The sequence below is a fragment of the Squalius cephalus genome (genome assembly GCF_949319135.1).
Source record: "Squalius cephalus genome assembly, chromosome: 18".
NCBI classification, from domain to species: Eukaryota; Metazoa; Chordata; class Actinopteri; order Cypriniformes; family Leuciscidae; genus Squalius; species Squalius cephalus.
Genome location: NC_137139.1, coordinates 30,126,158 through 30,141,126, shown reverse-complemented (window position 1 = coordinate 30,141,126; position 14,969 = coordinate 30,126,158). Strand labels below are relative to the sequence as shown.

Sequence of the window (14,969 nt, the reverse complement as noted above, 5' to 3'; positions counted from 1 at the left end):
TCTTTTTCACAATGCGAGAGCAGAAAAACACTGGTTAATGCTGGGTATAAAAGTATGAGGCCACATTAAAAATCTGAGATTTAAGCCTGAAATAAATAATAGATTTATTAAGATAAAGATGAGCTTGTATCTTACGATGTAAGCACTGTGTGTGTGGCTGGACGAGTGTAAAAACTGAGCGAGTGACTTACATAAGACCGCCTGCTCCTCTAAAACACTGACATACTAGTTTTTGGCAGGTCCATATAAAATTCTCTTTGTCCGGATTGTGCTCATTGGCTCCTTTCAGCACTTATTGCTTTTGAACGCTCACTCTCTCTTTGTTCCCATTTAGTGTCTCTTTCTGTTTTGCATTCGTTCCATTTCATCAATGTTTTCCTCCTCGACCCGCCGTGTCTCGTTCGATTCAGCCGTTTCGTCCTCTTTTCTCGTTTCTGTCTCACTCTCTGTCTTGTTCGTTTCCTCTTCCTGGTGTTCACCGTTTAACAAATCACCCTCGTGCTTTCTGTTGTCCTCTTTTTCCTTCGCTCGTTCCCTGAAAATATCAAACAGCTTGTCAAACTTGGGTCCCCATTCCTCAAATCTGTCTTTCTGTCCCTCTGCATCTTTTTCGGCCTCGCTTTCGAGCGAGCTGAGAGACGTCGCCTGAGAGCCGCCCCCCTCCAATCCGTACGTCTGCAGCGAGTCGTATGGTGGCTGCATGGGGTCAAAGGTCACCAGTGCAAGCCGATGTTGCAGGAAGTCGCCCATTCTGTTAGTCAACGAATCGCCGCTTGTCTTTTCCGAGTTTGCTTGTCCAACCTTCCCATTCCCCAAGCCCCACCCCCTTTCATACAGCCCCGCCCCTCCTGGGAGGGGCATCACTAGGTGTGGCACATAGTTCTGCCCGCCCACCCCGTACAAGCCCATTAGTCCAACAGCTTCTGGGTAGAGAAGCGTGGTCCCGCCCCTCAGAAGAGTACCTTCCATCGTTCTGAAGGGCATCTCCGTCGTGACGAGGCTGGCGGTGCTCTGGCTGGTGCTGACGGGAGTGACGTCTCCGTTCTTGTCCAGAGCCGATGCGGGGGTGGAGTCGTCCGTGGTGATGGTGGAAATGGAGGCTCGCGTGGTCAAGCAGTGAGGGGACGACTCCGGCTTATGGCCCACTGAAGAGCTGGAAGCCTCCGAGTAGGAACTGGAGCCCTTCACGAACAGAACCTGGTCTGAATGAACAGACTGAGGAAGAAAACGATAGAAAATGGTGAGGAACATCAAGCCATTTTAATAGCTTCATATTTATATATGCTCTATCATTGAAAAGTTTGTGGCTGTAAGATTTTTGATTTCTTCTGCTCATTTATTTTGCATTTATTTGATCAAACATACAGTTAAGACAGTAATATTGTGAAATATTATTACAATTTAAAATAACTGTTTTCTATTTGAATATAAATGTAAAATGTAATGTATTCCTGTGATCAAAGCTGAATTTTCAGCATCATTACTCCAGTCTTCAGAGTCACATGATTTTTATTATCAATGTTGGATCAATGTTGCTTCTAAATTTTTGGAAACATTTTTTTCAGGATTCTTTGATGAACAGAACATTCAAAAGAACAGCATTTATATGAAATATAAATCTTTTGTAACATTTTAAATGTCTTTGCTGTCACTTTTGAACAATTTAATATGTTCTTGCTGAAGAATTCATTTCTGAAGTATTCATTTCTTTCAAATAAAAAAAGAATCTTAACTCTAAACTTTTGAATCCTAAACTCACTTGGACCTCAAATTTGAAGGCAACATAAAGATTTTTAACATAACATGAAGATGGTTATCATATGGACATTAGAGGGGAAGAGAGCACAGGTTTTCCTGTTCATTTTCTCCATGTTCATCTAAAAAAAATGACTAAATAAAGGCTTACCAACCATCTCTGAGATGAATCACATTTCAAACTTTGACTTAGATCAAAGAAAGTATTTTAAAGCAAACTACATATCCCAAGAAGCTCTGTGCATGATGTAATCTACAATATAAAATGTATATAAATGTATATAGTTTATTATTATAACTATAAAAACATATATTTGGTCCCACTTTATATTAAGTGGCGTTAAGTACTATGTACTTACATTGAAATTAATAATTTGATACAATGTACTTATTGTGTAACTACATGTTTTTACATTGTACTTACATTTTAAAATTTCCTGCATGTAATTGCAGCTGTAATTACACAGTTGACCCTTCCCTTACACCTTAAACCTACCCAATCCACCATACCTGTCCCTAACTTTACCCGTATCACACATCAATAGCAGCAAAAGTGTTTTACAATACAACCTGAACACAAAAAATACATTGTACTTATTTTTCAATGTAAGTACATAGTACTTAACGCCACTTAATATAAAGTGGGACCATATATTTTATGGCTATTGCAAAATATTCAGAAATATACAAAAAATAAGTAGTTTGAGATTATACTGTAGGAACTCACTATTGATCACTACTTTTTCATTTCCATTGCAACAGCGACTTCTGTGATTGGTGGATGTCTCTTCAGGATTATGGGTAGTTTAATTCTTCAAAGAAAATGTGTCAATTTGATCTTAAATCAACCTGAATTGTTGCTTTAAAAGAAGCACATCTCATAGCTAACCGACAATACAATTGTCAATAATTGGGATTTTTACTCCTAGAACCCTGCTGTTGCACTCTATAGGACTGCAATGTGATAATATCAGTTTACCTGATCCTGGCTGAGTGTGTGGCTCTCAGAGATGACCTCACTTCCTGTCTCGCTCTCTTTCGGAATGCTGTCGGTGGATCCGTCTGCTCCTTTACATTCTGCTCCATCCCTGATTTTGTCAATAAACACAGAACCGGATTCTAAAGGGCCGCGGGACTGGCCTTGGCCGGCGGGGAGAACGTATGGCAGTTTGGCGAGGTCGAGGCCGAGTCTGTTTCTCGGAGCTGGAAGGGTCTGGATGGTGTAACAGTACCGTCCGTAGAGGGGTGCAGAGACGGGACGCCGTGGGTCCAAACCCAAACTCTGACTCCAGCTGAAGGTTCTGATGCTGTCCAGGTTATCCTGAGAATACCTGTAGTAATAAAATAGAAATTAAAAATATAAAATGGTTTAATTATTATAGCAGTTAAGTATGGAAGCCCATTTCTGCCACGTATGAAAAAAAGAAAAGCATGCTTTGTTAAATCTTAATTATGAAGTCGACAATATGACCTTAAAAGAAATGATAATTATGACATAAAACTTTTTGACTCATAATTATGACTTAGCATGTCATAATTTCAAAGTTTTCATCAGAATTATTACTTGGCCTGTCCATTTCAACTTTCTCATCATTTTATCTGTAATTATGACAGTTTGACTTCTCATAATTATAGCTCTGTCAATTTCAACTTTATCTCAAAATTATGACGGCACGGCATCTTACAATTTTGACTTTTTATCTCATAATTATGGCATGGTATCTCATTTTTACTTTTAATGTAAAAAATATGATATAAAAGAAATAAGATACATCATAACTGGGATAAAATGCCAACTTTTTAACTCCTAATTATGACTTTGTATGTCATAATTTTCATAATTTATAATTTCGACTTATACCTAATTATATGACAGAAATGGGCTTCCACAGTTAAGCCTTTGGGCTAGTTATGCAAATATTGCATAACCCCTCTGTTTAATTGGGCAATACATCAACAAATTGAAGAAAACTGTACATCTCTAAGCTTTTAATGGGGCTTTTAAAGGAAAACTGCATTCCAACTATTTCACCAAAACCAGATGCTTCTGAGTTACCAGTAAGTTTTGTGTTAATTAAAAGATCTGTTTGTAGTCCCAGTTGTGCCTGATGCAACGATTCAAAAACTGTCAGTTGTATCTTTAAAAATATTTGCTTGTGAAGTACTTTCGTCAACCTGCCCAGGAGTAATACAATGACATCTAACAGGAATATGATGGATAGAGGACACTGTGTGGGTTTCAACAGCATAAATATTAACTAGATGAACTTTGCACTGAAACAGCTGTCAGATTTGCATGCGAAGGCTCATTAAATCACACACACACACACCCCTGAGTACAGAGCCCTCATTAATCAGATAAACAGTTAACATCATTTAGAGCGACTGAACGTATTTCGAGTAACCAGAGATTCAAGAGAAAGATACATAAATTTGTGTTTGTGGTGAATGTCAGCTGAATGATTCACATGGGCTAACAATATAATATGGCATTTTCTAGACCAAATGTCAAGAAATTACATGTGATTTGAAAGATCAGATAGTGGCAGCATTAAATCAAGGCGATTCGAACAATGAAATGAGACGTATATTTATGTGAGCATCAAACCCACACACATGCACAAACACACTCACATATTGTTGTTGTCTCGAAGGCGTTGTGCCCTGCGCATGCTCTGGGGGGCGCTCTTCAGGGTCGCGATATCGAACGCGGCCGTGTCCGCCTCCCCGCCTCCCTCGTCATCATACGTGATGATGTTCTCCCTGATCTCATCGTCTTCCACAGGCGACTGAGTGTCCCGTTTCTGCCTCCGCAACGATAGCGAAAGCGCGGCCACCACTATCGGACAAAAGACAGCGAGAAAAAAACGAGAGGAAGTTACAGCCACTTTCCTCAGATACATGTACATTCAATACACAGATACTTTCCATTTAAGCTTTTGACTGACATTTTTTATCCAAAGCGACTTGCACTGAATTAATGCTATACATTTATTTTTTCAATTAATGCATTCCATGGGAATTGAACCCATGACCCTGATGTTGCTAGGCGCCATTCTCCACTGTTTGTATGGTGCAAAATAGACAATTTCTTGTTTTCTTTGTAAATAATCTATAACAAAAGGTGTGTAACCTTCATAAATTGTTCAGTCAACCTAAGTAAGTTAAACATCTTATTGTAGATAGCTAATTAGTTTTCACTATAAGTAATGTGTGCAAGTGTTCATTGTGTTCTAACAATGGCATATTTTTCCCTTTAATATTCAGACATAAAATAGCTTTAATAACAGATACAATAAGGAAACATTGCCATATGGCAACTCCGTAGCACAATGTTTCTTCAAAATGATTAATATATCCTTGAACTAAATGAATATTTAATCAAATTAATCATTATCAATGTTTCTTCAATATTGTTCCTAAAATAATAAACCTTCAACCTTTCAAAGGAAAACCTGCATCTAGTGCACCAACCACTGCCTTCAGTCAGAACAAATATACAACATCAGGTACTTCAAAGTTACCATGATTTATTTTAGTTTCAGTGCTAACTTCTGATGCAATGATTCATAACTGTCAGTTTAAAAATAGCTCTAATAACAAAAATGTATTCAAAGAAAAATGGGGGAAACATTGCCATACGGCAAGGGGAAATGGTTTAAAACCTTTCTTAAACGTATTCTTAAAAATAGTTTTATCTTAAAAATGATTTATAATGTACTAAATTGAAATTTCTTTCAAACTAAAATTGAGTGAATCATTCTCAAGGTTTCTTCCATGTCGTTCCTAAATGCTTTTTTTTCACTGTTCATTTTTCATTTTTGGCAAAAAAACCCCCCAACTAAATACAAATGAAAATTGTTATTTCTGCAGAAATGCAATTATATCATGGTAAACACTTCCAATGAAAATGTAATAACATAACTGATGCCAATATCTATAAAATTCCCACTGAGAAAATACATTAGAGCGGTTCCAATTTCAAGCAATTTTTCCATTATGGCACCGTACATATTTTCCTAATTTACTGTAAAACTGTAAAACAACAGCAACTAAATAACTTGATGAAAGTAATGATTTACTACAAGCAACATATCAAAATGTGTTTAATAAAGCAACTTGTGGAGCATTTCAGCAAGGGTCCATGTAAAGAGTTTTGAAGGAGTAATGGGGTTTAAAAACAGTATATTATTGGTTACTTAAAAGACTGCCACTTTTTTTTTTTGCACAGTGAAGGAAAATTATATGTTGTCATATGGCTACACTGTAAGACATCAAAGTGTATTTGTAGAAAATGCCTATTCCACCTCTCACTTACTTTCTTAGTGAGTGTTCAATGTCATTTGGGGAACCTTGAGGGAGGGAAAGTGTTGTTCTGCAATCTCAAAATGCCATATGATGCCGTCAGCACTCATCAAATGCTATTTATTATGACTGACTTAGAGCAGAAATCAAACCCAAACATGTTCATTAGCAAGCCCAACTGACAAACAGAGCAGAAAAAATGAGGCAGCTTGGCGGAAAGTTCGAACGACCCACAAAAACATACATATATGGAAGAAAAGCAGCAATTTTAAGACACACCAGGAGGCAATGGTGGATGAAGACAGGGAGTGATGGACAGATGTAGCAACAACACATCATTATACCAGTCGGTTATAGAGGCGGAGCGAAGGGCGAGTAGCAAACAATAATCTGATGAAATGGACTGAAAATCAAAACTGACCCAGAAAAGTTGACGCACAGGCCAGGATCGCCAACATGGCGGCCGAGCTGATTCCCAGCAGCGAGGAGTTTGACGGTACAGGCAAACACGCCGCTTGCCTCTCCCAGTCCGGCAAAGATGGTTTATCCTTCTCATCCGTTTCTTGTTTTTGTTCCTCTGCCCACATGCCTCCGTTTTGGCACGGACACACCGTAACGGTAATCGTTCCTGTACTCCTGAGGTCTGACGCACCGTCATGGAGCATTATGGGTATTTTTAGAGTTGGTAAAGAGGAAGAATGAGGAAAAGGCTTCAGGGACGACAAAAGCACCAGACTCGCTGTGTGGTCTGGAAGCAAAAGAAATGGAACATAAACAATCATCAGTCATGTGACTCATTATGAAAAATTAAATGAAAAGGATAAAAAAAACAATTATATATATACTAATTATATTTGTTATTTGCTATGTTAATTATTATATTATTATCATATTATACCATTTTATATAATATATAATACAGATATTTTCCTTACACCAGATTTCTCAAATTTCTCGCTTTGTGTTCCACAGCAAAAAATAACAGCATACAGGTTTAGAGAGAAATGAATGATGAATAATTTTTTATTCTGGTGTGCAAATTAGAAACCAGCAGATTGAAGCGGAGAACAGGATAATGAAAGAAGGGATTGCTAGAGCACAGAGAGGAGAGTTTGCTGTGTTCATCTGAGCAGAATGTGACAAAAAAGATAAATGGATGAGCGTAATGAAGGAGGATATATGTCTGGACAGAGACCGGGAGGGAGATGAGGAAAACTGATGGGGAAGAGAAGACAGATGGATGACAGGTGATGTCTGGAGTGCGCACCTCCTCGCTCTCTGATGGAGAAGTTGAGCGCACTGCTGGATTCTGCGGGAATACTGAAGTGGATGGGAGAGTTGGAGCTGCTTTGGTCTTTATCTATCGCTCGAATCACCTGCACCACCTGAAACGCAAATGGAGAAAGACTGATGCAAATGATTTTCATAAATAAGTCAGGTTTTTTCTCCTAGCTCGGAGTGGGATTCAAACCAGCGTTAACAAGGACACTTAAGACCACAGCGTCTAGTGTCAGTCGCTAATGTGCCTCTGAAGGCCAGGGCAGTGACGTTTACTTCACAGCTCTTACTAGCTAGCCTCTGTTAAGGTCCTTGCACACGGAGTCCGAAATTGTCGTATGTGTTTTTTCATATTCGTCATCCTAAAATTTGTCACGCATAGAAACCTTGTACACTGAGTCCGATGAGTATTAATTAATCTGTTCTGAAAATATTCGCAAAGTCTTCAAGCATTGAGGATGATTTTGTTGTCCTCTCTCTTCTTAAAAAGATAAAAAGAATAAGGGTCTATCCAACAATCCTGAGGCTATGTTTACACCTGGCCGGCTATTTTCATAAATGGACATTTCACCCTCTCCATTTTCAAAAATAACATCGTGCACACCTGTCAGTTTTCAGAAAAGTGTTCGTTTACACGAACCCGTGTATATATGCTGTCAAGAGCATGCCAAACCTGTAGGTGGCAGTGTAACGAGAAGCTCAAGCCCACGTCAGCCAATCAGATTCCCGAAAATAGCAACAACAGCAACGAATCACTTCCTCTTTCTCTTTTGAACAAGGTCGCACTTTTCTGTCGCATACTGTGACGTCGGCTGCCTAAAACTCTGTTCTTCTCAGTTTACATGCAAACGAAGTTTTCCAAAATCTCCACTCTGGCCGGAGTTTTTAGAAAGAATCGTTTTCAGAGGAGAATTCTCCGTTTGCGTGTAAACGAAGGGCACAAATGAAGGGAAATGTCTGTTTTTCACAATAACCTTGTACGTGTAGACGGGGCCTGAGATTGCATAGAGAGAAAGTTCCACCTCCCTGTCAAGGAGCTGCGGGATTATCCCAAATGATTTAAAGTAGTGCGAGCAATTCAAAGTTTACTTCAGGATGTTAGTGCCTCAGTTTGATGCTTTGCTAAAGATACTGAAGCCACATATTATAATGAAGACCATCAATTTCCGTGAACCAATTGATCCTGAACAGTTCTGGATTTTGGCGTTCGCTTGTACGGTGGCTCTGAAGTGTCAAAACCCCACTCAAAATGCTTGCTACGGATGTGACTTTTTTTTTATGACGGACGGACATTTCGGAGGCAGTGTGTAAACGTGATTGACACAACGTGAGGTCGTATTTGATTTTTAACGTGCGAAAATTTCAAACAAGAATTTCGGACTCAGTGTGCAAGGACCTTAACACTAACCCCCCTGAACCTCTCTCCCATCCAGGTCACGGCACCAATGTGACCCATTCGGTTCTACTTGCATCGAGCGAGCAAGGGATGGGGCGAGCTAACAAGGACGCTAAAGGCCGCAGCCCTTGTTAGCTGGCCTCCGTTACACAAACACACCACGTATAACAGACACCACGTATAACAGACCTGTTTGGTCGAAACTGACACAGTTTGTTTTCATTAGTCACATGTTTTCCTTTGTTCAGTTTTCCCGCCACGCCTTTGTTACCATGGTCATTTCATTTGGTTCAATCAATCATCAATTAATCATCCTCATTTGTGTTTGCTATATAAATTGGTCCCTCACACCCATTCTCTGTCCGATCACTGTTATGTTAAGTGTGTGTGGATCAACCTGTTTGCCTGTCTTCTAGATTGTAATTAAAACTTTGTATCTGAAATGATGGTCTTCTTCGTCTGCCTTCCTGCAACCCACCATGACAGAAATGTTGCACTGTTTATATTGGAGCTGTAATTAAACATTTTCAGCGTTCATGATTTGCACAAATAAGTCCGTTTTTTTTTTGCCACTCAACAGCAAGGATTAGCAGTTTAACAGCACGTCATGATTAGGCTGACTCACTGTGCACTGGCATCATTAATAACATCAGTCGGTTAAATCAAAATGCTGCTGTTCTGAAATGCCTTTGTTAATCGAATCTCTTTGCAAGAATGCATAGGGTCAGTTTTACCATATTAGTTTGGTCAGATATAGAAAGTATTATAAATAAAAGACAATGTGCAGTCAGCTGATCATTATTGCAAAATAATACCCTGACAGGGTGATCAGAAATAGGTCTCACCCTGAAGGGATTTATTTTGTGTTCATTATTCTAATATGCGAGAAGGAACAGATACAACAAACATAAAGTTGGCGCAGCTATTGTAGGAAATCTGTTGCCTGGGGCAGCGATTAATTACCCAATAATATGTTAATTGCTACTGACCAATCAGAATCGAGCATCTCAGATATTCAGTGATGTTACTTGGCAGAAGAATTGTTTATTCCACTTTATTGAACACTGGTGTATTTTAAGTTAAGTTTTTGGGCACTTTTTTAGTCCCACAAGGGGCGATTACATTAGGACAGTGGCATCCCATCACAAACTAAAAACATTAAAAACAATCATAATCCACATACACATATCTATTTTATCATATTGCTTTGCCACCATTTTCTAAAGCCAATATGACAAGAGTTGCATTAGTAATTTTAACATTGTTAATGGGTGTTGTGAGGCAACTATTTTTATCAATTATTTCATTTTATTTTAGATCTATATGTTTCTGGTTGTTTTACAAGTCGTTCCTTGTAAGTGGGCGCTTCTTGACAAGAATAAACTTCTCATAGCAGGCTTCTTCGGGTCACTGACCTGTCCGGCAGCGCTGGAGTCGCACACGGCAGTGTTGTACTGTCGGTCCAGCTCAGGGGCGTTGTCATTGATGTCCAGTGTCTCTATGGAAACTGCTACCCTGGTAACTTGGTTGGGGCTGTCTAAGAAAGAGAAAAGAACAGCATGATGGGAAATTCTGAGAAGTACGCTATATTAAAAAGCAAGGAAGACAGAAATCAAAAGCTTTTAAGCCCCAAGTAGGTCAGCTAAATCTTACTGACCATGAAAACAGAAGCTAACTCCAATCTGTCTGGTTAACTGTTCTCCATATGCCCCGTGCTCTTTTGGGACATAACGTTACATCACGACCAGAAGTGGCCCGAACGTCATCGTTCGCTCATCTGATGTTCAGAACATGACATTATATAAAGACATAACAGAGCCACACTTATCGCACTCAAGAGCGTGTGTCTAATATGAAAGTAATGACTGAATATAGGCTGAACAAAACCACTCCATTCTCCGAGTCACTTCTGAGGATGCAAGATAGTGTTTTATGAGGGCCAACGGGGAGCGCAAACAGGCGACCTTGAGCTTGTGTGGACCAGACTCAAAAGCAATTCGAGTTTTCGTTCAATTATTCTTTTCTCTTCCCTTTCTGTTTGCGCGTGTCTCTACCATGAGCTTTCATGTTCACAGCCGCTGCAGAAGTAATAGCTTTCCTGTGGACCGATTTCAAGCTGCTACCTGTGTGAAATTAAGAGTGAAGGCGAGGAGTTCTGGTACCTCTCTGTGTGGCGATGACAGTAATGTTATGCCATTGCTCCTGTTCCCGATCCAATTCCACCGCCGTGGTGATGAGTCCATTGTCAGAGGCGATACGGAACAGCGCCTCGGGGTCTGACTCGGGATCAATTGAGTACCTGAGAAGAAATGGACAGGAATAAAAGAAGGAGGGCAGACAGATTAGAAGATATAAAGGAGCCAGTGCATAAATAACCGGGTTTAGCAAGTGAAAAGGAGCAGGTTAAGTGAAAACAGCCCACATAGTTCCTCTGGAAGACAGAAACATGATGCAATATTTATATCTATTTGCTGGATGGGCAAAACTCACAAAAACCTGTCAAGAACATATCCAGGTGATATTTCAACTCAAAATCTACAGGAAGAAAACTCTACAATCTCATTCTCATTACTGTAATGCAAAACAAAAACCCACATCATGCATCTGTGGGCACTTTGTCCTTGTGGACACTCCCACTACTTTTTCTTTCTCTGTGGACAGTGCATATACAAGCATCACAGGAGAATTGTCACATTTTATCTTAGACATCATTTTTCAGAGCCAAGAAATGTCATTTCCATCACATCTCAATATTTAGCATTCTATGGTGGGAATACATTTTTGGGGGGGAATAAGATACTCCTTTATTTTGATAAGGCTAATAACATTGTATCCTCAAATAAACACAATTAAATAATACAATTGTGTCCAGACCATATTTAACATAAATTGTTCATACAGCATTATTTTTCAGCATTATATTTGGTGTAAAAAAAATTATTTTCTCTGTTTTTTAAATTGGTTTTTTAAAGTGAATGCATGCATATGATGAGAAGAAACCTGAAACGCTTTATAACCTCCATATATTCACCTCTGACACATCGGTTTCATACTGTAAATGTGGTTTGATGTGGGACGATCACTAAACAGTAGAAGTTCAAAAGAGACTCGCTTAGTCGCTTTGGTAAAGACAAACTGTTTTGTGTGGTGAAAATGATGTGCACCTTGAATTCATTCAGTCGTGTTCGACAATCACTAAATCACTAAACTTTTGCCATGAAAACATTCTGCTTGATAAATTAATTTGTGGAAATTCTTAATCTAAGAAATCTGAAACAAACACAAATCTCAAACACAAACTGGAAATGACTTGACTCAAATTCAATACTTTTCCAAATGGCGTTGTAACCCTGTAAATAATATTTTTTAAACTTTTTGCATAATTTGATCATTACAGCTTAATTGAAAATAATACACAACTTTGTCACAAACCTATTTTAGTGGCAATAGTGGAAATGTATACTGTAGCAATTTTTACACATAGTAGTCATGATTTATAATGAAATGGCTCTTATTTTAGAACTAGTTTTAAAAAATACAAATTCATTTTTGTATAATTAATTTTCATATTTTGGGTAAAAGCTTTAATGTGGCCTTCATATAAAAATAAGAAAACATTTTAATCTGCTAATTTTAATATAAATACAATGTCCATGGGACATTAAAGTATAATTGAAGAAACTCAGTCATAAATGCAAATACTTGTGTATGTGTCACAGGTTGTGAGTGCAGGCAGACGAAGACGATAAGGCTGAAGGCTCCAATGTAAGAGTTTAATCACAGATATACTTCCAAAGGTACAGACAGGCAGGGTATACACTCAAAACACGAGTTTACAACGACAACTAGAGACAAAGACTAACTGAACTGAAGGGATCTAAATAGTACTAATACTGATGAACAGAAACAGGTGAGACAGATGATGATAATTAACAGGACACAGGTGATTTAACTGAACTGATAACGACAGGCAGGAAAACTTAACTAGACAGACATGTGACTAATGACAACAGGAACACAGAACAAGCGTGACATAACTCCCCCCCTCCGGAAGACGCAACCTTGTGCTGAAGAGGGACCCAGGCGGATCAGGCGGCCAGGGCGGAGCCGATGGAGGGAGGAGCCATGGTGGAGGCAGGGCTGACCACTGCAGGGGGTCGACTGACAGAGGTGAGGCAGGTGGTTGAGGAGACCAGGGTGGAACCGTAGAGCCGACAAGACGGGGTGATGCTAAGGGACTGGGAGGACATGGCGACATCGACAGCTCCGGCGACCGAGGCTCAGGCGGGGAACCAAAAGATCACGGCGGAGTCTGAGTGACCGAGGACCAAGGTGAAGACGGAGGGAGTGAGGAGCCCAACAGAGCTAGAGGGATGGATGGACGATGAGAAGCCAGAGGAGAGGAGTCCCGAAGCGAGGGCAGGGCGAGGAGTGACCAAGGCGGAACCGGGGGGACGAGGGAGCCTGGTGGAGCTGGTGGGCTGATGGGCCACGGTGGAGGTAATGTACTGACAGGCTGAAGCAGAGTCCAAGTAGAGGAGGTCGGAGGCGGAGACCGGGGATCCACCGACCCTGCTGGAGTTGGTGGAAGGCAGACCCACGGTGACTCCACCTCCTCAAAGGTGGATAGAGGAGCAGAGGGGCTGACAGGCAGTGGAGGAGGAAATGTAGAGAGGAGGCAGATGGGAGGAGGTGGGAGAGGGAGGCTGGGTGGGAGTTCAGGGTCTGGGGTGGTGACAGGCTCAGGGCAGGGCGGAACCAGCAGCGAAATAGTCTCTGGGATGGACAGGACCAGCAGTGAAGGCTCTGGGCTGGACGGGATCAGCGGCGAAGTCTCTGGCTCGGCGGGCATGACGTGATGCGCAGGCTTGGCAGGACTGACGTGAAGTGCAGGCTTGGCGGCGGCCATCTTGTCCGGAGACACTGGCTGGGCGGTGGCCATCTTGTCCGGAGACACTGGCTCGGCGGCGGCCATCTTGTCCGGAGACACTGGCTCGGCGCTGGACAGGACCAGCGGTGAAGGCTCTGGTTTTGTTCTGGACCGAGACACAACGTACTCCAGACATCAGAGGACTGTATCCCTCCAATTCAGTCCCGTGGTGTCAGGGAGATCCATCCCCGAGTTTTCAGGCTCTCATCATCCAGGGTGCTGGTGAGGGCAATTTTTACAAACTCCCTTGAAAAAAACAAAAAATCTTTGCTCTCCTGAGCAAGGATGATTATTTTAACCCCATCATCCATTACGGGCGGTCTGTAGTTCTGTCACGGGTTGTGAGTGCAGGCAGACGAAGACGATAAGCCTGAAGGCTCCAATGTAAGAGTTTAATCACAGATATACTTCCAAAGGTACAGACAGGCAGGGTATACACTCAAAACACGAGTTTACCACGACAACTACAGACAAAGACTAACTGAACTGAAGGGAACTAAATACTAACACTGATGAACAGAAACAGGTGAGACAGATGATGATAATTAACAGGACACAGGTGATTTAACTGAACTGATAACGACAGGCAGGAAAACTTAACTAGACAGACATGTGACTAATAACAACAGGAACACAGAACAAGCGTGACAGTATGCTACCTATAATTTATGCTGATGAATTTTAATTGAAAATGTAATTAATTAAAAACATTTTTTAAAATAATAGTCATTAAAATCATAAAAAAGCACACACTCAAAAACTCAAAAAGTTAAATTTATGGACACATTATGGTAATGAGAATCTAGGGAAAATGTGCATAATTGTCATGAAAATAATGTATATGTATACAAAATGTAATATTCCTAAAAGTCCTAATTTTCTTTATGCAAAATATTTGCATTTTGCATTGATTTTGAGGTGAAACATGACCTACATGTGTTCTTGTGAGATTCACCTATTTACAGTACATGTATGACTACAGTAGATAAAAGCAAACCATACTGAGGTAAAAAGAGTGTGTTTACTTTATGTTGTTACTGAGGCCTGTGTCCGGGTCCACGGCGGCCACTCTCCCCACCACACATGCTGGAGGACAGTTTTCCGACACATCGAGCCGGTACCGAGAGCGGGAGAACCTCGGCGGCTCGTCTGCATTCAGAACCGTGATGCGCACCATAGCACGGTCCTTAAACGGACCTCGCCTGAGGAACCGCGAGTCCACGTTTGGGTTTTGCACCTCCACTGTGAAAGAGTAGGTGCTCCGCCTCTCATAGTCCACGGCCTGGTGTTGAAGATAAAAACACA

The 14,969-nt window shown here is 40.6% G+C and overlaps 1 protein-coding gene across 2 annotated transcripts in view; it reads right to left on the bottom strand.

Annotated features, from left to right (window-relative positions):
- cdh24a (cadherin 24, type 2a) overlaps positions 1-14,969 on the bottom strand; it is a 77,449-nt gene continuing 62,480 nt past the window's right edge. For both annotated transcript variants that reach the window (XM_079849067.1, XM_079849068.1), the window contains exons 7-14: positions 14,690-14,946; positions 10,897-11,033; positions 10,150-10,271; positions 7,328-7,445; positions 6,482-6,808; positions 4,390-4,594; positions 2,735-3,086; positions 1-1,215 (exon numbers count right to left, since the gene is read on the bottom strand). In XM_079849067.1, coding sequence (XP_079705193.1) covers positions 331-1,215; positions 2,735-3,086; positions 4,390-4,594; positions 6,482-6,808; positions 7,328-7,445; positions 10,150-10,271; positions 10,897-11,033; positions 14,690-14,946 — 2,403 coding nt within the window. In that variant the 3' untranslated portion in view covers positions 1-330. The remainder of the gene's footprint in view (positions 1,216-2,734; positions 3,087-4,389; positions 4,595-6,481; positions 6,809-7,327; positions 7,446-10,149; positions 10,272-10,896; positions 11,034-14,689; positions 14,947-14,969) is intronic.